This window comes from Pseudorca crassidens, chromosome 17, assembly GCF_039906515.1.
Source record: "Pseudorca crassidens isolate mPseCra1 chromosome 17, mPseCra1.hap1, whole genome shotgun sequence".
NCBI classification, from domain to species: Eukaryota; Metazoa; Chordata; class Mammalia; order Artiodactyla; family Delphinidae; genus Pseudorca; species Pseudorca crassidens.
Window position 1 is genome coordinate 37,966,864 of NC_090312.1, and position 25,110 is coordinate 37,991,973.

Below are 25,110 nucleotides of genomic sequence, written 5' to 3' on the forward strand. Positions count from 1 at the left end.
TGATCTGATCTTTATGATTTCTTTCCTTTCACTAACATTGGGGTTTTTTGGTTCATCCTTCTGTTTCCTTCTCTGATTGCTTTTGTTCTTGCTTCTCTAAATGCTGCTTTAGGTGTAAGATTAGGTTGTTTATTAGAGATTTTTCTTCTTTCTTGAGGTAGGATTGTATTGCTATAAACTTCCCTCTTAGAACTGCTTATGCTGCATCCCATAGGTTTTGAGTCATTGTATTTTCAATTTCATTTGTTTCTAGGTATTTTTTTGATTTCCTCTTGATTTCTTCAGTGATCTCTTCGTTATTTAGTAGTGTATTGTCTGGTCTCCATGTGTTTGTATTTTTTATAGATTTTTTCCTGTAATTGATATCTACTCTCATAGAATTGTGGTAGGAAAAGATACTTGATACGACTACAATTTTCTTAACTTTACCAAGGCTTGATTTGTGACCCAAGATATGAACTATCCTGGAGAATGTTCCATGAGCACTTGAGAAGAAAGTGTATTCTGTTGTTTTTGGATGGAATATCCTATCAGTATCAATTAAGTACAGCTTGTTTAACGTATCATTTAAAGCTTGTGTTTCCTTATTTATTTTCATTTTGGATCATCTGTCCATTGGTGAAAATGGGGTGTTAAAGTCCCCTACTATTATTCTGTTACTGCCGATTTTCCCTTTTATGGCTGTTAGCATTAGACTTATGTATTGATGTCATGCTCCTATGTTGGGTATATAAATATTTACAATTGTTATATCTTCTTTCTGGATTCATCTGTTGATCATTATGCAGTGTCCTTCTTTGTCTCTTGTAGTAGTCTGTTTTAAAGTCTACTTTGTCTGATACAAGAATTGCTACTCCAGCTTTCTTTTGATTTCCATTTGTATGGAATATCTTTTTCCATCCCCTCACTTTCAGTCTGTATGTGTCTGTCCCTTGGCCTGAAGTGGGTCTGTTGTAGACAGCATATATACGGGTCTTGTTTTTGTATCCATTCAGCCAGTCTATGTGTTTTGGTTGGAGCATTTAATCCATTTACATTTAAGGTAATTATCGATATGTATGTTTCTATTACCATTTTCTTAATTGTTTGGGGTTTGTTATTGTAGGTCTCTTACTTCTCTTGTGTTTCCTGCCTAGAGAAATTCCTTTAGGATTTTTTATAAAGCTGATTTGTTGGTGCTGAATTCTCTTAGATTTGCTTGTGTGTAAAGGTTTTAATTTTTCCGTCGAATCTGAATGAGATCCTTGCTGGGTAGTGTAATCTTGGCTGTAGTTTTTTCCCTTTCATCACTTTAAATATGTCCTGCCACTCCCTTCTGGCTTGCAGGGTTTCTGCTGAAAGATCAGCTCTTAACTTTACGGGGATTCCCTTGTATGTTATTTGTTGCATGTCCCTTGCTGCTTTTAATATTTATTGTTTGTATTTAATTTTTGATAGTTTGATTAATATGTGTCTTGGCATGTTTCTCCTTGGATTTATCCTGTATAGGACTCTCTGCACTTTCTGGACTTAATTGACTATTTCTTTTCCCATATTATAAGTTGTCAAGTATAATCTCTTCAAATATTTTCTCAGTCCCTTTCTTTTTCTCTTCTTTTTCTGGGACCCCTACAAATCAAATGTTGGTGCATTTAATGTTGTCCCAGAGGTCTCTGAGATGGTCCTCTATTCTTTTCATTCTTTTTTCTTTATTCTGCTCTGCAGTAGTTATTTCCACTATTTTGTCTTCCAGGTCACTTATCTGTTCTTCTGCCTCAGTTATTCTGCTATTGATTCCTTCCAGAGAATTTTTAATTTCATTTCTTGTGTTGTTCATCATTGTTTGTTTGCTCTTTAGTTCTTCTAGGTCTTTGTTAATCGTTTCTTGTATTTTCTCCATTCTATTTCCAAGATTTTGGATCATCTTTACTATCATTACTCTGAATTCTTTTTCAGGTCGACTGCCTATTTCCTCTTCATTTGTTTGATCCTGTGGGCTTTTTACCTTGCTCCTTCATCTGCTGTGTGTTTCTGTGTGTTGTCATTTTGCTTAACTTACTGTGTTTGGGGTCTCCTTTTCCCAGTCTGCAGATTCATGGTTCCTGCTGTTTTTGGTGTCCAGCCCCAGTGGGTAAGTTTGGTTCAGTGGGTTATGGGGGCTTCCTAGTGGAGGGGACTGGTACCTGTGTTCTGGTGGATGAGGCTGGATCTTGTATTTCTGGTGGGCAGGACCACGTCTGGAGGTGTGTTTTGGGGTGTCTGTGAACTTAGTATGATTTTAGGCAGCCTCTCTTCTAATAGGTGGGTTTGTGTTCCTGTCTTGCTAATTGTTTGGCATAGGGTGTCCAGTACTGTAGCTTGTTGGTTGCTGAGTGGAGCTGGGTCTTAGCGTTGAGATGGAGCGCTCTGGGAGAGCTTTTGCCATTTGATATTACGTGGAGGGGGGAGGTTTCTGGTGGACCGGTGTCCTGAACTCTGCTCTCCCACCTCAGAGGCTCAGACCTGACACCCAGCCAGAGCACTAAGACCCTGTCATCCACATGGCTTAGAAGGGAGAAAAAAAAAAGAAAGAAAGGAAGGAAATAAAATAAAGTTATTAAAATATAAAATAAATATTATTAAAAATAAAAAAATTAAAAATATAAAAAGAAAGAAGGAATAGCACAACCAAACCAAAAAAACAAATCCACCAATGATAACAAGCACTAAAAACTATACTTAAAAAAAAAAAACAGAACATGACTGACAGAACCCTAGGACAAATGGTAAAAGCAAAGCTATACAGACAAAATCACACAAAGAAAGAGAACAACCAAATCAATAAACAAATCTACCAATGATAATAACTTCTAAATTCTAAATTAAGATAAGTATAAAGCCAGAAACAAATTAGATGCAGAAAGCAAACCCCAAGTCTACAGTTGCTCGAAAGTCCACTGCCTCAATTTTGGGATGATTCGTTGCCTATTCAGGTATTCCACAGATGCAGGGTACATCAAGTTGATTGTGGAGATTTAACCTGCTGCTCCTGAGGCTGCTCGGAGAAATTTCCCTTTCTCTTCTTTGTTTGCAGTTCCTGGGGTTCACCTTTGGATTTGGTCCTGCCTCTGTGCGTACATCGTCCTCTGGAATCTGCTCTTCGCCCAGACAGGAGGGGGTTAAAGGAGCGACTGATTAGGGTGCTCTGAGTCACTCAGTCTAGGGGGAGGGAGGGGTACGGAATGTGGGGCGAGCCTGCGGAGGCAGAGGTCGGCAAGATGTTGCAACAGCCTGAGGCACGCTATGTGTTCTCCCAGGGAAGTTGTCCTTGTATCATGGGATCCTGTCAGTGGCAGGCTGCACAGTCTCCCAGACAGGGAGGTGTGGACAGTGACTGTGCTGGCACACAGGCTTCTTGGTGGCTGCAGCAGCAGCCTTAGCATCTCATGCCCGTCCCTGGGGTCCGCGCTGATAGCCGCAGCTCACACCATCTCTGGAGCTTGTTTAGGCAGTGCTCTGAATCCCCTCTCCTCACGCACCCCGAAACGATGGTCTCTTGCCTCTTAGGCAGTTCCAGACTTTTTCCCGGACTCCCTCCCAGCTAGCTGTGGGGCACTAGCCGCCTTCAGGCTGTGTTCATGCAGCCAACGCCAGTCCACTCCCTGGGATCCAACCGTCGAAGCCCGAGCCGCGGCAGGTGAGCAGACAACCCTCTCGCGCTGGTGTGTGCTGGTTGGCTCTGATCCTCTGTGCGGGAATCTCTCCGCTTTGCCCTCTGCACCCCTGTTGCTGAGCTGTCCTCCATGCTCCAAAGCTTCCCTCCCTCCCACCTCCCCATCTCCACCAGTGAAGGGCCCTCCTAGTGTGTGGAAACTTTTCCTCCTTCACAGCTCCCTCTGAGGTGCATGTCCCATCCCTATTCTTTTGTCTCTTTTTTTCTTTTTTCTTTTGCCCTTCCCAGGTACGTGGGGAGTTTCTTGCTTTTGGGGAAGTCTGAAATCTTCTGCCACCATTCAGTAGGTGTTGTTAGGAGTTGTTTTACATGTAGATGTATTTCGGATGTAGTTGTGGGGAGGAAGGTTATCTCTACGTCTTACTCCTCTGCCATCATGAAGGTCCCCTTCAATGCATTTTAAACCTTTCTGTATTCCATAAGGGGAAAATGTTTTTTAAACCATATTTTACTCCTGAGAGAATAAAATCAATTACATATTATGCATTAGTGTGTACTCTCATGCTCTAATATTTTCCAATGAAACTAAATATCTAATTAATCACAAAGGAATGGAATTTTACGCTAAGCTACATGATTAAAGTGAGCAAACTTCTAATATACATAAATCCACAAAAGTGTATTTCTTGTATAGTAATACTATTTCCACACTATAATTAGGAACATACCTGCTCAACATTCAAGCTTAATCAAATTAAGGATTGCTTAAACATTTTTAGATGGATAACTATATTGGTATGACCCATTTTACTTATAATCCACAATTATTAAAAAGTTAGAATCCAAAATACATCAGTGCCTTCAGGAGCAAATATTACTAGTAAAATTTGGAAATCTCCTTCCTTAAAACCATCCTACAAGTTATACTGCCTTGGATAGAATGATTTTTTTTTTTACGATGAAGAAATTTCAAACTTGGAGTAATACATTAAACTGATTAAAAAAAAAACTGAAGGTAAAGTGTAATGTCATGTCCTGTTTTCATATAAGGAACATATTCCTTGTATGTGAAAAACAAGGAGCTTGACTTGAAAAAATTATACATTTCCTAATCTCTTACATTCTCTGTAACAGTGCAAAGATAACAATACTTATCCTGCATAAATACTTGTTTGTGGAGAGAAAATTAACTAAACTGACATATAATGGTATATACTTTATCTTCTTACCTCTTTCTCAGAGGAAGTGGCAATTACCTGTTAAATCTTTTATCTGTTTATAAGATCTTACATTCTACCTGACCTGTGATCTCAGTATATAAATTATTCCAAACTTTACTGTTGCTCTAATTTTTTCTTCTCTCCTGTTTGCTTCACTGTAACTACTGACATACCCAAGTTTCTCCAGGGTCCAATTTCCTGAAAGCGTGGTATACAGAGGCTATCCCTACATGCTCAACTCCCATTCATCCCCTAACAACCAAAGCTCCTCTGGCCAACTGACCTTGGCCAACTAAAGTTTTTCAGCCTCATTTTTCTTGATGACTTTACAGCATATCATGCAGTTAGACACCCTCTTTTTGAAACTTTTCATTTGTGTCATATATATATATATATCATACGTTCCTTTGTTGCCTACTTCTCAGAATGAAGCTTCTCAATCTTCTCCATTGGCTCCTACTCCTTACTCTTTAATGAAAAGTTGCTCAGAATTTAATTTTGGGCTTTCTTCTCATCTTGCTGTGCATGGTCTCCTTGAGAGATCATGCACTCTGTGGCTTTGACTACAATCCATATGGTGATAACTCCCAAACCTGTTATCTCTCATTGAGAAAAACCCAAACCACACCTCAGACATGAAAATACTTTTACCAGCTATGTCTTCTGGTATCCCCACTAAAAGAAAAATGTTTATTTCCTATTTCTCTTCTAAAACTCAGCTTGTAACATTCTATTTTAAGTTGTTGTGGCAAAGACAGCTAAATAACCTCTAATATCTATTCTCCCCTTTTTTCTTAGATAAAAGCCACACGTGTGGCTTTTATCTAAGGTGTGTGGCCTTAAAGAATAGAGACTACCATCCTGAGACCCCTGCATAGCTACATATGATCATGTGATAAATTTCTGGCCAAGAGAAGTGAAGCAAAAGTGAGGGGTGCAACTTCTGTACAATATTTAAAGAAATAAAAGCATCCTCTTTACTCATTTCCCACTCATTGAAATGTAGATATGATAAATGGCTGAAGCATCCATGTGGACCATAAGGCAAGTGTGGCAACACAGGCCACCCATGGGGAATAAGAAAGTACCTGATCTTAGAGAACCTTAACACCTCTGGATGCCTACTCAAAGCTTTCACATGAGAGACACAGAATTCAATCTTGTTTTTTTTTTTTTAAAAAAAAAGCCGCTATGAACATTTAAGTATAAGTCTTTGTATGGACACATGCTTTCATTTCTCTTAGGTAAATACTGAAAGGATATCATAAGTAGATATATGTTTAATTTTTTGAGAGACTACCAAACTGTTTTTCTAAGTGACTTTGTTATGTTACAGTTCTACCAGCTGTATATGACACTTCTAGGTGCTGTATATCCTCACCAGTGTTGGGTATGGTCAGTCTTCTTAAATTTGTCTGTTCTGGAGGGTGTGTAGTGGTAGCTCATTGTGGTTTTGATTTGCATTTCCCTGGTGACTACTGACGTTGAGCATCTTTTTCTGTGCTTATTTACCATACATATAACTTTACTGGTATAGTACTTGTTCAAAAATTTTGTTAAATTTTTTAATGGGTTGTCGTTTTCTAATTATTGAATTTTGAGAGTCCCGTATATATTTTGGATACAAGTCCTTGATAAATTACATTATTTCCACATATTTTCAAAAAAAATTCAATCTTGTTTAAATCACTGTTATTGAGGATTTTCTGATACCTTCAGCCAAATTTAATACAATCTTAAAAATTATAGTTAAATTATTGCTTAGTTTAAAAATACTATATTTTGAAATCAGGTCAGGAAAAAAACATAATTAGAAATATTCTACATAATAGCCCAAGTTCATTGTCAAAAGAAAGATTCTTTAAAATAAAAGGAAGTCTGAAAACTTTCACTATCTGTAACATAAACAAAGTAACAAAGTGCTTTTCAAATTTCAGGATTTTTCATATTTAATTCTCTTTGAGAACTAAATAAAATAGAATTTCCATATGCTAGACAAAAACTTTAAATATCTGAAACATAATAAATATTTAATTTAATTTTGTTGGAAGCATGAATGACTCCAGGATATATTTAAGGACATATCAGGGAAGAAAAAACGTGTCAGGAGTAGTGTTTCCCTTTGGAGTTTATGCCAGGAACTGAACCATTGAAGTGACACCCGATTAAAGCCAGGCAGAACCTCCACGCTCATCACAGAGGTGAGTTGTTTCCCAGTATATTCATGTTGGTAGCTCTGACACAAAATTCTTAACTAGCTTAGTCCAATGGAACTGGGCTGAAAATTTAGAACAATTCCTTTGACAAAAAAAAAAAAAAGATACTCTGAAGTTGGCTGGTTATATATTAGGTTTTAGAGAGGAATTTTTACATAGACCTCATTTTAGGGCTGGTTATGCCATTAAGGAATGAAAGAGGCAGCTAATAATCACAAAATGACTATTATAACCTAGAAATTACATTTTTAAAAAGTACCATTAAATATTTTCTAACTGGGGCTTCCCTGGTAGCGCAGTGGTTGAGAGTCCGCCTGCCGATGCAGGGGACACGGGTTCGTGCCCCGGTCCGGGAGGATCCCACATGCCGCGGAGCGGCTGGGTCCGGGAGCCATGGCGGCTGAGCCTGCGCGTCCGGAGCCTGCTGCTCCGCAACGGGAGAGGCCACAACGGTGAAAGGCCCACGTATGGCAAAAAAAATATATCTATATATATTTTCTAACCTTGGGTAAGTTGACCTCTTAAAGACTCAGTCTCCTTAGTTATTAAGTGAAGGGGTATGTGGGATTATATGTATCCAATTTCCTGGAGATACATATAATCCTATATGAGTTTTCTACAGATATCTACATGTCTCACTCCCTCACCTGCTTCAAGTATCTAGTCAAATATGAACTTTTAGTGAGATCTACTGTGACTACCTTAATTATCATCCGACAGTTCACTAAAGCTCTGTACGTTTTTCCCCTTTATTCTTTTTGTGCTCCAATTTGGCAAGTTTCTATTGCTATGTCTTCAAGTTTATTATTTCTTCTTCTGCAATGTCTACTTTACTGCAAATTCCACCCAGTGAGTATCTGATATCAGATATTATATTTTTCATCTCTAGAGTTGGGCTCGGTTCCTTTTTATACCTTCTATTTCTCTCCAAATTGTATTCATCTTTACTCAAACATCTGAACAGTTATAGTACCTGTTTTAATGTACAAGTATTTAATATACCTGCTAATGCTATCATCTGTCATTTCTCAGTTTATTTCTATTGCTAGTTTTCCTCCTTGTCAAAGTTGCCTGCTTCTTTGCATCTCTAATAGTTTTGGGTTGGATGCTTGACACTGTGACTTCTAAGTTGTTACGTATCTGGATCTTGTTGTATTCCTCTTAATAGCACTGAGCTTCATTTGGCCAGCAGTAAACTCACTCACTGTTTTGGTTTCTTCAGAGGCTTTTTTAAAGTGTGTTTAAGGTGAGTCTAGGTAGGCTTTACTCTATGGAAAGTTTAGCTCCAATACTGAGGTGTCATCTTTTTGGGGTCTTCACTGAGTGTCCCGAATGGTCAGTTGGAATTGTGAACTAAGCACAGTGGGAACCTGAATGCCTTTTAGCCATGTGTGAGCTCTGGGAATCATTCAGACCATAGGTCCTTGGTCATCCTTTGCCCAACTTTGTGGAGTCTCATCCTATTCAGGCACAGCTTACTATTCAGCAAATACTCAAGGAGAAATCTATCACTGATCTTTGAAGCTCTTTTTCTGCAGAGCTTTCTCTCTCTGAAACTCTGTCCCATAATTTCCAGTCATCTCTGCTTCCTTATACTTCAATCCCTTTGCTTCCCTAAACCTCAATTCAGCAAGACAGCTGAGTTCAGCTTGATACATCCCACCCTGCTCTGTGGTCTGGAATGTGCCTTCAGCCAAAAAGCCAGGATAATCCTAGGGCTCAACTCATTTGCTTCCCTTTAACGAGGGATCACAGTACTGCACTGCCTACTGTCTGATGTCTATAAACTTTTTTTGTTCTCCCATATATTTTGACCAGTTTATTAGTTATTTACAACAGGAATATAAATCTAGTCCCTGTTCGTCCATCACAGTCAGAAGCTAAAGTTTTATACGTTTAATTTGTGGCATTATCTACTAAAATTTACATCAATTATCAGGTGTTCATTTACTATTATCTTGGTATTATTTAAGGAGTCAAATTAAAAGGCCTTCTAGTATTTTAACTATGTACTTACAGTGCTTTAGACTTAAGAGGTAATATGTAAACATGTAAGATAAAAATGGCTAGTATTTTTTAAAGAGCTATCATTTATGAAGGATCCTGCTTTTTAAAGTTTTCATCTCCATTACAGACATTTTCATCAAGAGTTCCAATTTAATGTTCATAACATTTCCAAAACATAGGGTAAACAGATGTCATAGTTTTTAGTGGTTTCCTTGTTTTGAAGGATATACAGATTCTCTAGAAGATCATTTAGAATTTTGTGATAATACATTATCTTCAGGTGAAACATGCTTTTATTCTGGCTTGGCCTGCCCTACGTGCCTATATCACTGAAACAGTGCTGTTCTGCTGTCAACACATTTCCAGCCATCAAGCACATGTTCCCCCTGCAGCCAGCTACTTAAGATTGGTTAATTGAGATTGGAAGAGAATGTCTGCTTCTTGATGAATAATTAAAAAGCAAAATCAAGCCCAGTGCAATATCACCAAGCCTCAGTCTTCATGTGCCAATACTACTATATAACTTGGGGATGAACTTAAGACCAACTTTGGACCTTAGGTTGAGAATGTAAAAATTAAAAATTATTTTAATAAGAATCCAAGCATAAATTAACACGTTTCTCCACTTGTAAAATTCAGTTAAAAAATTAAAACGTGCATTTCACAACAATGTGAATACACATCCTCCTCAACTTACAATGGGTTATGTCCTGATAAACCCATTATAAAGTGAAAATATCTTAAGTTGAAAATGCATTTAATACACCTAACCTACTGAACTTCAGAGCTTAGCCTAGCCTACCTTAAATGTGCTCAGAACACTTATATTAGCCTACAGGTGGGCAAAATTATCAAACACAAAGCCTATTTTATACTATATAATTGAATAACTCATGTAACTTACTGAATACTGTACTGAGAGTAAATAAAAAAATGGTCGTATGGTTGCGAGTGTTTTGGTTGTTTACCCTCATGGTTGCATGGCTGACTGAAAGCTGTGGCTCACTGCCCCTGCCCAGCATCACCAGAGAATCCCACCTCATATCGCTAGCCTGGGAAAAGATCAAAATTCACATTCGAAGTATGGCTTCTACTGAATGCATATTGCTTTCACACCATCATAAAGTCAAAAATCTGTAAGTCAAACCATGATGAGTTGGGGACCATCTGTATACTTAACACAACTGAACTGTACACTTAAAAAGGTTAAGATGGTAAAAGTAAAACAAAAACAACAAGAAAAAAGGTTTGTAAAAGGCTATGAATACCTTACCAAATTCATTATAGCTTATGATACAATGTAAGTAATAATTAAAATAGTGATAACCACATTTAGAAGTAGATACAAATTCAAAGGACTCATAAAGCATTTTTAAATTAAAACCAAAACAGGAACTGTATACTCTAATTAAATATAAAACAGAAAATTTTGAAACATAATTCTAAATAAAGAAAATGATTAGTACAGAGCATTCTCAAGAAAAGAGAGAACAATACCAACAAGCTTTCCAAAGAAGTGAAAATGGTGGCATCCAAGAGGCAAAGATACATTGGTCAGAAAGTAGAAATGTTATACCCAGGGATTTTTACTTTCTACAAATGCCCACAGTCCAAAAACAAGCAAGCACAGGCATCAATTTGATAACTGTTCATTGTTATGCTTGCTTGAGTAAATATCTGGTGATACACAGACATCCTCACCTATAAGGAAAATACCTACAGGATATATAACCTACGGGTTCTAGAGATGGGGAAACACTAAAGACAGAAAAAGCAAATATCCACAACTCAAATGCAAAGAACCACAGTTCACATTTGTAATTTGAAATAAAGAATAATGTGTTATTTGCTGGATCCTATGTTACTTCTATTTTTAGTTTTTTAAGGAACCTCCATACTGTTCTCCATAGTGGCTGTACCAATTTACATTCCCACCAACAGTGTAGCAGAGTTCGCCTATCTCCACACCCTCTCCAGCATTTATTGTTTGTAGACTTTTTCATGGTGGCCATTCTGACCAGTGTGAGGTGATACCATATGATCCAGCAATCCCACTCCTGGGCATGTATCCAGAGAAAACCATAATTCGGAAAGATACATGCACCCCAATGTTCATTGCAGCACTATTTACGATAGACAAGACATGAAAACAACCTAAATGTCCATCAATAAAGGAATGGATAAAGATGTGGTACATATTTAAAATGGAATATTAGCCATAAAAAAGAGCAAAATAATGCCATTTGCAGCAACATGGATGGACCTGGAGATTATCATACTGAGTGAAGTAAGTCAGACAGACAAAGACAAATATCATATGATATCACTCATATGTGAAATCTAATTTTGAAAAATGATATAAATGAACTTACTTACAAAACAGAAACAGACTCACAGATTTCAAAAACAAACTTATGATTACCAAACGGGAAATGTGGGGGGGAGGGATAAATTAGGAGCTTGGGATTAACACACACACACACACTACTATATATAAAATAGATAACCAACAAGGACCTACTGTATAGGACAGGGAACTGTACTCAACATTCTGTAATAACCTATATGGGAAAAGAATCTAAAAAAGAATGAATATATGTATATGTATAACTGAACCACTATGCTGTACACCTGAAAATAATATAACATTTTAAATCAACTATACTCCAATAAAATTTAAAGACTAAATAAATAAAATTTTTAAAAAAGAATAATGTGTTTATGTTTTTAGATTATAAAGTAATAATTACTGATGAGAAATTATGTTTGGGGTTTTTCTTAATTTATTCAAAATAAAGTATTAATTTCTTATAATTAAGTGGGAAAGTATATGAAAGCAAAATAAATCTCAGATATTAACCGATATTCATGAATTGATAGGTAACCGATACGAGATGTGAATTTATCTATGAAACTTCTCCATGCATAGCAAATGCATTCTAAAATCTATGATATTTTCTACATAGTTCTGTCATGTAATTTCATTTAAATCATAAGTATTTTCTGTCATCTTTAGTCATCCTTAACAATTACTTTACATCAATTATCAAGTGTGATTTAAAAAACTGGACTAAATAGTAAAGCAGGAGGTCAGAATATGTGGTTAATATGCATATAAAATTAAACTTATTTTTATCAATTGATACTTAGTGGACATTTATTTTATCTTATTAAGAGGTGATATTTATAAACCATTATGTAACCTACCAGTTCAAGAGATCTAAAGTCTGAAACCTAGCATGGTATCGAAAGGAAATATCTAATTTTATATTAAAAAATCAATACAAGTTACAGATCATCCTCCTATAATACAAAAAATAAGCAAAAGCATTTTTATCAATTGGTAAAGAAAATCTCAACATATCAAAAGGCTGTGGATACTGACAGGTGGAAGTCTAATGATTCCATAAAATAAACGTAACATCCTATTTTAAGAAAAGTAATAGAACACAGAATAATAGTTATGTATAAAACTCCACAAAAATGTATGTTAGCATTTTTACTGCTGTTGTTTATAAATATGGTAAGGAAACTAACTTTTCTTCTAAACCACAAATGTTAGCTTGAACTTCCTTGTGTATATGATCATATTTTAAATTCTTTAAGGGCAGGGATCATGTCTTATTAATATTCCTACCCTCAAAATTACTTATAACAGAGTCTTGCCCATTATAGATATTCAGTAAGTGTTTTCGAGTTACTGAAAATATAAAACCTTTTTTAATATGGTTGGGGATATATGAGTTATATGGAATAAATCTGAATATCTAAGGGAAAACATTAGAAATTTAAAACACTACTTAAAATGAAATCATAACTTCTTCTTTTCCGATTTGGATTCCTTTTATTTCTTTTTCTTCTCTGACTGCTATGGCTAAAAATTCCAAAACTATGTTGAATAATAGTGGTGAGAGTGGGCAACCTTGTCTTGCTCCTGATCTTAGTGCATCAACAGATAAATGGATAAAGAAGATGTGGCACATATATACAATGGAATATTACTCAGTCATAAAAGGAAACGAAATTGAGTTATTTGTAGTGAGGTGGATGGATCTAGAGTCTGTCATACAGAGTGAAGTAAGTCAGAAAGAGAAAAACAAATACCATACGCTAACACATATATATGGAATCTAAGTAAAAAAAAGGTCATGAAGAACCTAAGGGCAAGACAGGAATAAAGACACAGACCTACTAGAGAATGGACTTAAGGATATGGGGACGGAGAAGGGTAAGCTGTGACAATGTGAGAGAGTGGCATGGACATATATACACTACCAAACGTAAAATAGATAGCTAGTGGGAAGCGGCTGCATGGCACAGGGAGATCAGCCAGGTGCTTTGTGACCACCTAGAGGGGTGGGATAGGGAGGGCGGGAGGGAGGGAGACAAAAGAGGGAAGAGATATGGGGACATATGCATATGTATAACTGATTCACTTTGTTATACAGCAGAAACTAACACACCATTGTAAAGCAATTATACCCCAATAAAGATGTTAAAAAATTTTTTTAATAAATAAAACAATAAAAAAGTGGGTTTTTAATTACACAAAAGGAAATAAAAGAAATTGTTTTATGGAAGAATATATTTTATATTTGCATAGGTGATCTAGCTAACAAATAGAAGGGGGAAGGAAAGAAGACTGAGATGTAGGGTGGATTGCAAGAATTCACTTTAAGAAGGAATATAATGATATTATTGGGAGATGATTTTCCATGGGTCTCTTGTGTTTTTGCCTGTCTTACAAGTAGAGGCAGTCAATGCCTTTGTTTCCAATGCTATTTTCAAGGATATCTGTACAGTGTACAGCCTCAGAAGACAAAGATATTGTCTTCCTTCTGAACAAAGAGCAGGTTTGCTTACAGTCTTGTAAGGTACATATAGGGCCTCCCACTAGAGAAAATGGCAGGCATAATTTCTACCCATTATAAAGTTCAGGTTCCTCTCCTGTAATATAATCCACTGTATACAGGTATCACTTGGCCCTCTTCGTGCCATCCTGTAGGAATTAGGCTTAGGGCAGGGACACAAAAAAATGCTAATACTTCGGTAACTGCTAATGCTATAGATAATAAAGTCCTTTGTCTCCATTCCAGGATTCTTGTGTCTCTGGGCAGCATTCATGAAATTATGGCCTGGATAACTTCTTAGCTTAGAGGTAGGGTGAAATCACAGATCCTTTAGAATTCTTGACACATACCTGTTATTGTTTTTGTTTTTATAGGGCTGCTGGCATATTCAGAGGCCTGATATGATTGTTGCTTTGCCAAGGGTGCACTTCCAACAGACACCTCATCCTCCTTCCTTCTGCTAATTGGCATAACAAGAGGAACAGCTATCACAGGCTGCTGGAGAGAGTCAAATGAAAAACTGAATTATTTACTATTTCTTAAGCAGAGAAGGTTAAACACAGCATCATTGAAGAAAGTCCATTGCATGTTGTGGTTGAGGCTTTACTCATTTTTAATTAATAATCACCCATAATCCCCACCCACTCAGAGATAACCATCATTAGCATTTTGATAAATTTTCCCCCAGTGTCTACATATTTTATTTTCAATTGAGGTATAATTGAGGTACGTCTTTATGTGAGTTCCAAGTGCATGACACAGTGATTTGATATTTCCGTACATTACAAAATGATCACCATGATATGTCTAGTTATCATCTGTCACCATACAAAGATATTATAATTGACTACATACCCCATGCTATACATGGGGCTTTATTATTTTAAATCAATGAATCAGTCAATCTCTCTTGCCCTCCCTCTTGGTCACTGTCTCTCACACACACTCACACAGGAACATTTAACAATTTCAATTTTAAATTAGAATTCTGTGCAAAAACCAAGAGAGCTTGGAATTAATTAAAATTTAACATAAATTTTAGTAAGAAGTATAAAGGTAACATGTTAGAGGCAAATCAAAACTAAAATTAACTTTGAAAATTATGATCACTAGTAAATGAAGTTATCCTCATAAAATGATATTTTAGGGAACTACTTCTATAAACTGATTAGGTACATGTTAATATGGACAATCCAATTTTTTTTGAGAATTGCTGAAAATCTCTATATTGCATCTGACAAAGTGATATCCACAGCATATTTAGAAAGCACAGAAAAATATCTATAGTTAGAGAAAGCTGGAAAACATTACGATCCTATATTGAATGCATGAGTGCTGAGCTGGACAATAAAGCAGCTGTTTCATCTTTATTCACTGAAATAAAGTCTGATGTTACTGCTGATGACGCCCAATACAATCTTGTCAGATTTTTGGCCAAAAAAAAAAAGTTATTTTTAAGTTTTCTTCAGGATCAAAGATCAATGTTGAACTGAGTGGAAAACAATCATCAAATGTTGGGTTTTAGCCACAAATTGAGGAGGAAATTGCAGCTTGGGAAACAACAGATGATAACTGTGATACAGCTGCATCAGATGGTGAATCTGAAGGGGGTTGGTTAGGCTGGAGTGTGGTCTAATGTTACCCTCAACACTACAACATCCACACTTTTATAGATCCAACTTTAAGTTTCACTCAACTTATGGTAACTATTTAATATTATTTAAATTATGAATAAATATTTCAATGAGAACATAGGTACATATATAACCATATAATATAATGGAAAAAAAGCCAAATTATTTTACAAGTTGTTCCCTAGGGTGAGTAAAAGGACAAGAAAACTGATAATGAGAAAATGAAAGATTAAATATATTGTGGAAAACACCACAATGAAGAATATCTGCTTTCATGTTAAGTATTTAGTCAAACTGATAATATTTTTACAAATCTAAATAGGAAATAATATTTAAGAGCTAGATAAGAAATGCTGAGTCTAATTTAAACTTGCTCATCTATAAAACAAGGGGGTGGAGATGTCTACTAGAAAATCCCTTTGTGCTCTAACGCTTAGTGATTCCATAATCCCTTGAATTTCCTGGACATCATTTATAAACTTGGAATTGATGAAGCACTCAAAGAAGTTAGGACCAAGTTTAGAACCAAAATTAATATATAATATGTGATTACAGAAAAATTCCGTGCTGTATAGTGTGATATTTAATTCATGCACAATAGGTGAAAGATGAGATTGATGGAAGCTATGATATTGGAAATACAACAAACAAACAAAAAAATCTTTCTTTTGGTGGTTGAGACTCTGGGTGCATTTTCACATTGGTAAAAATACAGTAAAAGGCCAAATAAAAACCCTTTCTAGGGCTTCCCTGGTGCGTTTTTGGAAATATGAATACCCCAGTCAAAAATATCAAAAGAAGGAGCATTTATTTTTAGCAACCGCCTGTTGCTCTGCTTACATTCTTCTGCCTTCTGGTACAGGATATTCCCCCAAATTTCCATTGTACCCTAGTCCCATATCTGTCCTATTGTTGCCCCATCAATATCCCGTGGTCCCCAAATACCTAAAAAGTCTTTTGTCCCTCTTCCTATAAAATTTTCCTTTATTATTAATTTAATAAATGTAAAAATATAGGAAATTATGAAGAATAAAAGCACATCCATATTTTCATTATAACCAATAATTACTGGCAATTAACAATTTATCATATTTGCTTTTTTTAAGGAGAAAAGTAAAATATTACAGATAAAGCTAAAATCCCCTCTGATTGCTAACTGCCCATTCCTCCCAGAGTCAATCACTATTATGATATTGATACAATCCTTTAATTTTTTACACCCATATTTACTTACACATATGCCATATATATAGTTTATATATAATGTATACTATATATAATATGTGATATATAATAGATGATATATAATATGTAATATATGCAGGGTGGTTTGGGAAAAATATAAGTACTCTCATATTGCATATGTCCTTGGGAAATTGATTTTTGCATTAAATAGAATTTTGAGACTTCCATACTAAAACCTATTGAATAATTTTTAACAAAAAAATAATACATCATGTTAACGTGCCATGCTTTATTTATCTGCTTCGTTAGAGACAGTCATTTAGGTTGTCTCCTATTTTACACCATTGCAAAGAATTCTGCAAGGACAGGCTTATACATGACTCTTTAGGCTCATACGAATGTCACTGTAAGAACACAGCTCTATCAAAAAGTGGAATTTTGGGGTCACAGGCTACGGTCATGTGTAATTTTATTAGACACTGACAAATTTATTAATTTTCACTCACAACAGTAATATACGAGTCCATCCATTTTCTACATTTTCACCACTACTGAATACTAGCCTTTTTTCACACAACAGATTTTAAAAGTGAAGATGATTAGTTATGGGTTGATAGGTGTTGAAACTGGGCAAAAAGGTCATAGGGTTCAACTATACTCTCAATTTTCCATGTTGGAGAAAATGTAGAACTGAAATAGTAGATTAAAGGCATTTTTAAAGCATATTTTTGAGATATGCTGAACTGTAGCAAAATAGTAATACTATAAAGTGCTGACGAAAATATAAACTGTGCACCAATTCTGGAAGCAAACTGGCAATATTACAAAGGCCTTAAAATATGCTAAACCACATGCCTAAAGTTACTAGTTACACTTCTAAAACTATATTCTAAGTTAATAATTAAAGAAAAATGCAAATATGAAGATATTTATCCCAATATTATTTGTAACCGAATGATTAGGATTATGGGTATTTATTTGTTTATCTTTTAAATGAAACTACTAGTTTTGAACTTAGAGAAATATATATATTTATATTTAACTTAAAAATACTTATGAAACAATATAATAAAAATAAAATAAAAAATCAAAATCTTTGAAGGTACTTGTATCAATCAAACAAATGTATAATTTACTTAAGCTGCTAGAACGCTACCTGACATTCAGGGATATCTATGGTGTACTGGAGATAACTGCATCACTTATAAAATAACCAATGAAAAATTTATAATACAATGAAATATTATTCAGCCCTAAAAAATAAGAAAATCTTGCTATTTGTGACAACATGGATGGACCTTGAGGCCATTCTGCTGAGTCAGACAAAGAAAGACAAATACCACATTTATATGTGGAATCTAAACAAAACAAAACCCAAAAAACCCAAAACATCAAATTCTACATACAGAGAAGAGAGGGTGTTTGCCAGAGACAGGGGGATTGGGGGAGGGGTGTGTGTAATGGGTAAAGGCAAAGTACTAACTTCCAGTCATAAAACGTAGTGTACGATATGATGACTATTGTTAATAATATGTATTGTATATCTGCAAGTTACTAGGAGAGTAAATATTTTCTCGTCACAAGGGAAAAAATTATTTAACTATGTGTGGTGATGGATGTTAACTAGACTTATAGTGGTGATTCCGCGATATATACAAATATTGGATTGTTATGTTGCTACCTGAAATTAATATACTGTTATATGTCAATTATATCTCAGTAAGAAAAAAAATTTACAACTAAATTTTTCTCAAATTGTCCCTGCCATTAGTCTTAACTTCTCCATTATTCATACTCCATATTTTGTTAAACTTTCTAAAATCCAAGTCTATTTATATTAGTTTCCTATACTTCCTCTGTACCATTTGGGATAAAGTCTCAAACACTTACCATTACAAATAAAATCTTTTATGAATTGGTTTTTAATTTCTACCAGTGTCTATAAGAACACTTGGCTCTAGCCTGGAAACACTGAAGGTCCCTTTCTTGCCAAGTTACTTCATCGTCTTTGCCTCTGCTCACAGTTTAGTCTAGAACAATCTTCCTTGTCTGGCTTACTTTTATGACGCTCAGCTCAATTGTCAATTCCTCCTTCTAACACCCATCCTCACCTGATCATGAGAATGTTTCCTTTTATGTTTTCATATACTCCTGTAAATACATCTAACATAGCAATTACAGTCAGCCCTCTGTTCATCTGGAACCCGAGGATACAGAGGGCCAACTGTACTACACCAAGGGACCTAAGCATCGTGGATTTTGGTATCCACAGGGAGGGAGGGCTGGAACCAATCCCCTATGGATACCAAGGGAGGTACCAAGAATGGCATTACTACTACATTCCTTCACATTCTCAAATACACTAAATACCTCTAGAGGAAGGGATATTCTCAACCACGATTTCTGTTTCTATAGCCCCAGTACCTAGAATACTGCACTGTATTCTGTATGTATTTGATAAAAGGAAGCATGAAATGGAGAAGGGATGGCAGAAGTTTCAAATGAAATTAGGACAAAATGAAGAAAAACTTTTAAAAAGATGCTCCTTGAGACACGGGTTGCACTTTTTTAGTTAATTTTTATATTCTTATGTAAATATAAAATTATACACTTTTCTCCTATAAATTAGCTTTAAGTTACCTCAGAAAAAAAATACAAAGCTATTCCAAGTAGAATGTTATAAAATTACAATTAAGTCAATGGGAAAATGCAATTCAATATCACATAAATTTGGCCTCAAAAATTCTTAGTTCTAGAGGGAAGAGATATGGGAACATATGTATATGTATAACTGATTCACTTTGTTATAAAGCAGAAACTAACACACCATTGTAAAGCAATTATACGCCAATAGAGATGTAAAAAAGGGCTTCCCTGGTGGCGCAGTGGTTGAGGGTCTGCCTGCCGATGCAGGGGACGCGGGTTCGTGCCCCAGTCCGGGAGGATCCCACATGCTGCAGAGCAGCTAGGCCCGTGAGCCATGGCCGCTGAGCCTGCGCGTCCAGAGCCTGTGCTCCGTGGCGGGAGAGGCCACAACAGTGAGAAGCCCGTGTACGGCAAAAAAAAAAAAAAGATGTAAAAAAAAAAAATTCTTAGTTCTGAGATATACTAGATGTGTGAAAATAGGTAAGTTAATCTCAGTAAGCATCAGTTTCTTCATCTTTAAAATGCGAATAATAAAGCCCATCTGTCAGAATTACACATAGAGAATTACACGTAAGTATTCAGGGGACTATAATTAGCTCCTTTTGCTTTGTAATTTAGACCCCTTTAAACACACACATATCCCAAGTCTTTTGCACCAACCATCCCAATACCGAGTTAGGCACACTCAATGCATGTTTGTTGAATAAACCTACAGATGAAGAAGAAATGTAGAGATAATGAAAATGAAAGTTAACATTTTCTAAGCAATTATTATGTATTGGACACTCTGAGAACAAACATGTAGGGACTATGAGGGAAAATAAGCCAGTAAAATAGGACTACCTAACCTAGTCTCTCTAAAGTATCTGCTTTACAAGCAATTGTAGACCAAGTCCCTTTAACAATCAATGCAACTCTACTTTGAACTGTAATTTCTTGTACAGAAATTAAAGACTAGAATTGCTTGAAAGGGGTAGAAGAATTCTGGTACCTCCATAAATAAAGTCAACAGGAGAAATATATAACTCTAACAAATAAGAAAAAAAAGTATTTAGAGAATTATAAAAATTTCTCACCTGCTGCATATGTTTACTGGTTCGCTTCTGAGGTTGATAAATAAGCCAGGTGTATAAGATAGGGTCAATATTAACTGCTAGTCCTTGTACATTACAAAGAAGTACGGCACCTAAAAAACAAGATTTTTAAATTGTTACATTCCTCCTAAAAATAATAAGCTTGATGTCACTTTACACCAATAAGTAGGAGAGCCATAATAAAAAAGATGAACAACAGTAAGTATTGCCACGGATGTGGAGGAATTCAAACCTTCATACATTGCTGGTGGCAACATAAAATAGTGCAAATAATATGGAAAACAGTCTGGCATTTCCTCAGAAAGCAAAATATACAGTTACAATATGACCCAACAATTCTATTCCTAGGTATATACCAAAAGAACTGTAATCAAATATCCACGCAAAAACTTGTACACAAATTTTCATAGCAGCATTATTCACAATAGCCGAAGAGTGGGAAAACATGAATGTCCATGATGAATTGCTGAATGGATTAGCAAAATGTAGCAGAATCACACAATGGAAAACGATTTATCCATGAAAAGGAATGAAGTACTGATACATGCTATAACATGGATAAGCCTTGAAAACATGCTAAGTGAAACAAGCCAGTTACAGAAAACCACGTATTATACGATTCCGCTTACATGAAATAGCCAGAACAGGCAAAACCATGAAGAAAAAAGTAGATCAGTGGATGCTGGGGCCTGGGGGGAGGAAAGAATGGGAAATAACTGCTAGTAGATATATGGTTCTTTTGGGAGTGATGAAAATGTTCTGTAATTAGAAAATGGTGATTGCTGTACAACCTTACAAATATACTAAAAACCACTAAATTATGCACTTTAAAATAATGTACTTTATGGAATGTGAATTATATCTCATTAAATGTGCATTTGCCTTTAAAAAATAATAATAAACTTTATTTTTTAGGCAAACAGCAATTTCTATATTGGCCATGAGAAGGGAATATTATCTCCCTTTTTTGGTTATATTACAGAACTAACTCATGATATTAAAGGAAGCATTATTATAACCACTTAATAAATCACTGTAAACTATAGCTTTAAATGTTCAGAAGCAAAGAGAGAGAGCTGCCTAGATGAAATGCAGGCTAACATTTTGACATGAAACACAAAGACTGAAGTGTAACAAGTTGCAATTCCATCCTACTAACTAAAACATTTTTGTCCCTCTCTAATAAAAAGTAGCTCACATAAACTTAACTAAAGCAGGATATCCCATTCTTAATTTATGTGGGGCAGGTCATATATATCTGTAAATAAGATTTTGCATTTCTACATATATTTTTTGATAAAAATAGTATTAGCTCCACTAGGATGTACAGAATATGAAGGAAGGGGTATTAGTCAGCTTTGCTCTCAACTGTATCTCCAGCATCTGAAAAAGTACCTTCCACGTAGTAGGAGCTGAAAAAAGAATCACAATAAATGGTAGACAGATTCTCAGGTTAGTTGAAAAAAGCCCATTTGTTCTATAATATTGCAGATAATTAAAACAGCTAGTACAATTAGTATTAATACCAAGTCCTATGAAAAGTGAACCACAAAGAGACTGAGATACAAGGATGGAGGAGACAAAGCAAGCAAAAGAGAAATTTCCTCCTTTTTCAAAGCTTTGCACAGAATTTTCAAATGAAATTTGCCATGTGTACTCCTGTTCTACTTTACATTGCTACTTCTCCCAGGAACCCCAAATCGGTATAGACTCCTAGGCAACATGCTGAGACAACATAAGCAATCCCTCCTTCCATGTAACAAAGCATGTGCTAGTGAGCAATGATTCACTCAAATACACATATCAGAAAGGAATGATGGGGAGAAGCTAAATACAAGCTGACTGCAAAACGGGGGGATCATAACTGAAGTCAATTGGAAAATACAATTTAATATATATTTTTTCCTGTAACAGAATGCAGATTCCTCATAAGAACCTAAATTCTCCTATTTCTCAAATACTACTAATATACAGAATAAAGGCTTAACATGCTATATTATATTAAGGAAAATAAAATAAGACTCCCAAAATTATATCCAGTTTTCAAATAATTCTAACAGCTCTACTATGGCAGAGACTATCAACTTCACAAACTAACAAAAATATAGTATCTAGATATATGAGTATATATAGCAAGAGCTAATTTGAATAGTGTTCTTGTTTTAAACAACTCATTCTATCAAAATATGTTACTAGGTGAGAAACAGAATTTGGCCTGAAATATGAAAGACTATTAATCAAATCCTTTTTATTTTAAAGAAATGTGTTGAACACATTTAAATAGAGTTCAAAAATTCATTTAAATTCAAGAATACATAATTCAATCATAAAAGTTAAAAGACTTTTCTAAAATCCATATACAGAAATAAAATTACATTTAGATTTAAATTACTATGAACTGCTTGCTGTCACATGAACCCACAATATTTTATAATTAATATCACATAAATATTAAAGACACCAAAATAATACATGGTTAACAATAAAGAATGTATTTCACCAAAAGAAGGAATTACCACAAGAAAAAAACTTTGGGATCCAGAAGACAAAGGATCCAACACAGGAAAAAAGTGACCCAGGATGACAATAGTGAATTAGTGACAAGTATATGGAAAACTTAGAAACAACAAACAATTAATAAATACAGGAAAAACAAATGTTATAAAGAAAAGGATAACTAACCATAGGATAAACATGACCATACCATGAATAATATCTACAGACAGAACTATGTAAATTCTGAAAAAAATGAATTCATTGATTAATCAAATGTATAATACAACAATATCATACATTTGATTACTGGGGGTATGGGTACATAAGAGGAATGTGTGATGGGCGCTGAAGAGGGTAAAAGTTAGCCAATTATCATTTTCCACAGTAAGATAGCAATGAATAATGCTGTAAAATGAACAATCAAGAAAGAGCAAGAGGGCTTCCCTGGTGGCGCAGTGGTTGAGAGTCCGCCTGCCGATGCAGGGGACATGGGTTCATGCCCCAGTCTGGGAAGATCCCACATGCCGCGGAATGGCTGGGCCTGTGAGCCATGGCCGCTGAGCCTGCGCGTCCAGAGCCTGTGCTCCGCAACGGGAGAGGCCACAATAGTGAGAGGGCCGCGTATGCAAAAAAAAAAAAAAAAAAAAAAAAAAAAGAGCAAGAGAAGCCAAGTTATTTAAAAACATGGACGTAAACACCAAAATAATTACCAAAAAGACTTTTGAAAAGGGAACATTAAAAAACAGGTGCAGGTGACATGAGGGAGAATATAACTGGGATTCTCAAAATGGGGACAACAGAAAAGAGAGGTAGATGAGCTTTAGATTTCCTTGCTGAGGAATATCCTTATAGCCACTAGCAAAATGCAGAATAAATTTTTCTCTTTGAGAGATGTCTCCAATTCATTGTAACATTAACAGCCACAAATTAAGATCTGTGAATGAGTTCCATAACAAAAAAAATCAGCAAGCACTGCAGAAGGCAAGTGAGCAAGAGCCAGAAAAAAAGAACAAACAAGTTTAGACTTTCAAGCACTGAAGATATTTGAATACAGAAAAACAGCTATGGGGACTTCGCTGGTGGCGCAGTGGTTAAGACTCCACGCTCCCAAGGCACGGGGCCTGGGTTCAATCCCTGGTCCAGAAACTAGATCCCACACGCATGTCACAACTAAGAGTTCACAGTCCACAACTAAAGAGCTGGCGAGCCACAACCAAGGAGCTGGCAAGCCGCAACTAAGGAGCCCACCTGCTGCAACTAAGACCCAATGCAACCAAATAAATATTTTTTAAAAAAACAGCTATGTAGAAAACATTTAAAATAAAAAAGTATGCAATCATGAAGGGGAACAAACAATGAGAAAGTAACAGCAAAGAACACATTTTAAAGAAAAATGGAAATTACAGAAATGACAGATTTAGTTTTTGAAGTAAAAAACTCATTGGACAGGTTAAATAGCAGATTAGACATAGCTGAAGAGAAAATTAATAAAATAGAAGAAACACAGTAAGATAATTTAGAATGTATCTGAGATAGAAAAATGAGAGAAAACAGTTAAAATGATGTTAAGGGATATGAGGCCTGAGTAAGAAGAACAAACATATACCTAATTAGATTCCAGAATGAGTTACTAAGGAATGAGAAGAGGTAACATTGTTAAAAAATAATGGCTGAGGGACTTCCCTGGTGGTCCAGTGGTAAAGTATCCGTCCTCCAATACAGGGGATGCAGGTTGGATACCTGGTCAGGGAACTAAGATCCCACATGCCACGGGGCAACTAAGGCCATGCGTGACAACTACTAAGCTCGCATACCTCAACAAGAGAGCCCACACACCACAACTACAGAGCCCACGCGCCGTGAAGCCCACGCACCACAGCTACAGAGTGAAAAACCCACATGCCACAACCAGAGAGAAGCCCGCGCACTACAACAAAGAACCCGCATGATGCAACTAAGACCAGATACAGCCCAAAAAAAAGAAATAAAGAAAAAAGTGGCTGAGAATTTTACAGAATTGCCAAAAGATATTAAGCCTCACACCTAAGAAGCCCAAAGACTCCAAACTGGATAATTAAAAATAAACCTATATTAAACAAACAAACAAAGAAGAAACAAAACACTGAAGAGA

At 35.7% G+C, this 25,110-nt stretch overlaps 1 protein-coding gene and 1 long non-coding RNA gene across 12 annotated transcripts in view; one reads left to right on the forward strand and one right to left on the reverse strand.

Moving 5' to 3' along the window:
• Positions 1–25,110, reverse strand: part of VPS13B (vacuolar protein sorting 13 homolog B) — a 798,169-nt gene that overhangs the window by 459,341 nt on the left and 313,718 nt on the right. For 10 of the 11 annotated variants that reach the window (XR_010936247.1, XM_067711645.1, XM_067711646.1 and 7 more), the window contains exons 20-21: positions 20,466–20,575; positions 14,275–14,422 (exon numbers count right to left, since the gene is read on the reverse strand). Coding sequence is in view for 10 of the 11 variants with exons in the window: in XM_067711645.1 (XP_067567746.1) it covers positions 14,275–14,422; positions 20,466–20,575 (258 nt within the window). In the remaining variant the exon portion in view is untranslated. The remainder of the gene's footprint in view (positions 1–14,274; positions 14,423–20,465; positions 20,576–25,110) is intronic. The other variant, XM_067711647.1, reaches the window with a different exon arrangement.
• Positions 3,288–25,110, forward strand: part of LOC137210044 (uncharacterized) — a 124,204-nt gene continuing 102,381 nt past the window's right edge. The window contains exon 1 of the long non-coding RNA XR_010936253.1: positions 3,288–3,655. This is a non-coding gene — a long non-coding RNA (uncharacterized lncRNA). The remainder of the gene's footprint in view (positions 3,656–25,110) is intronic.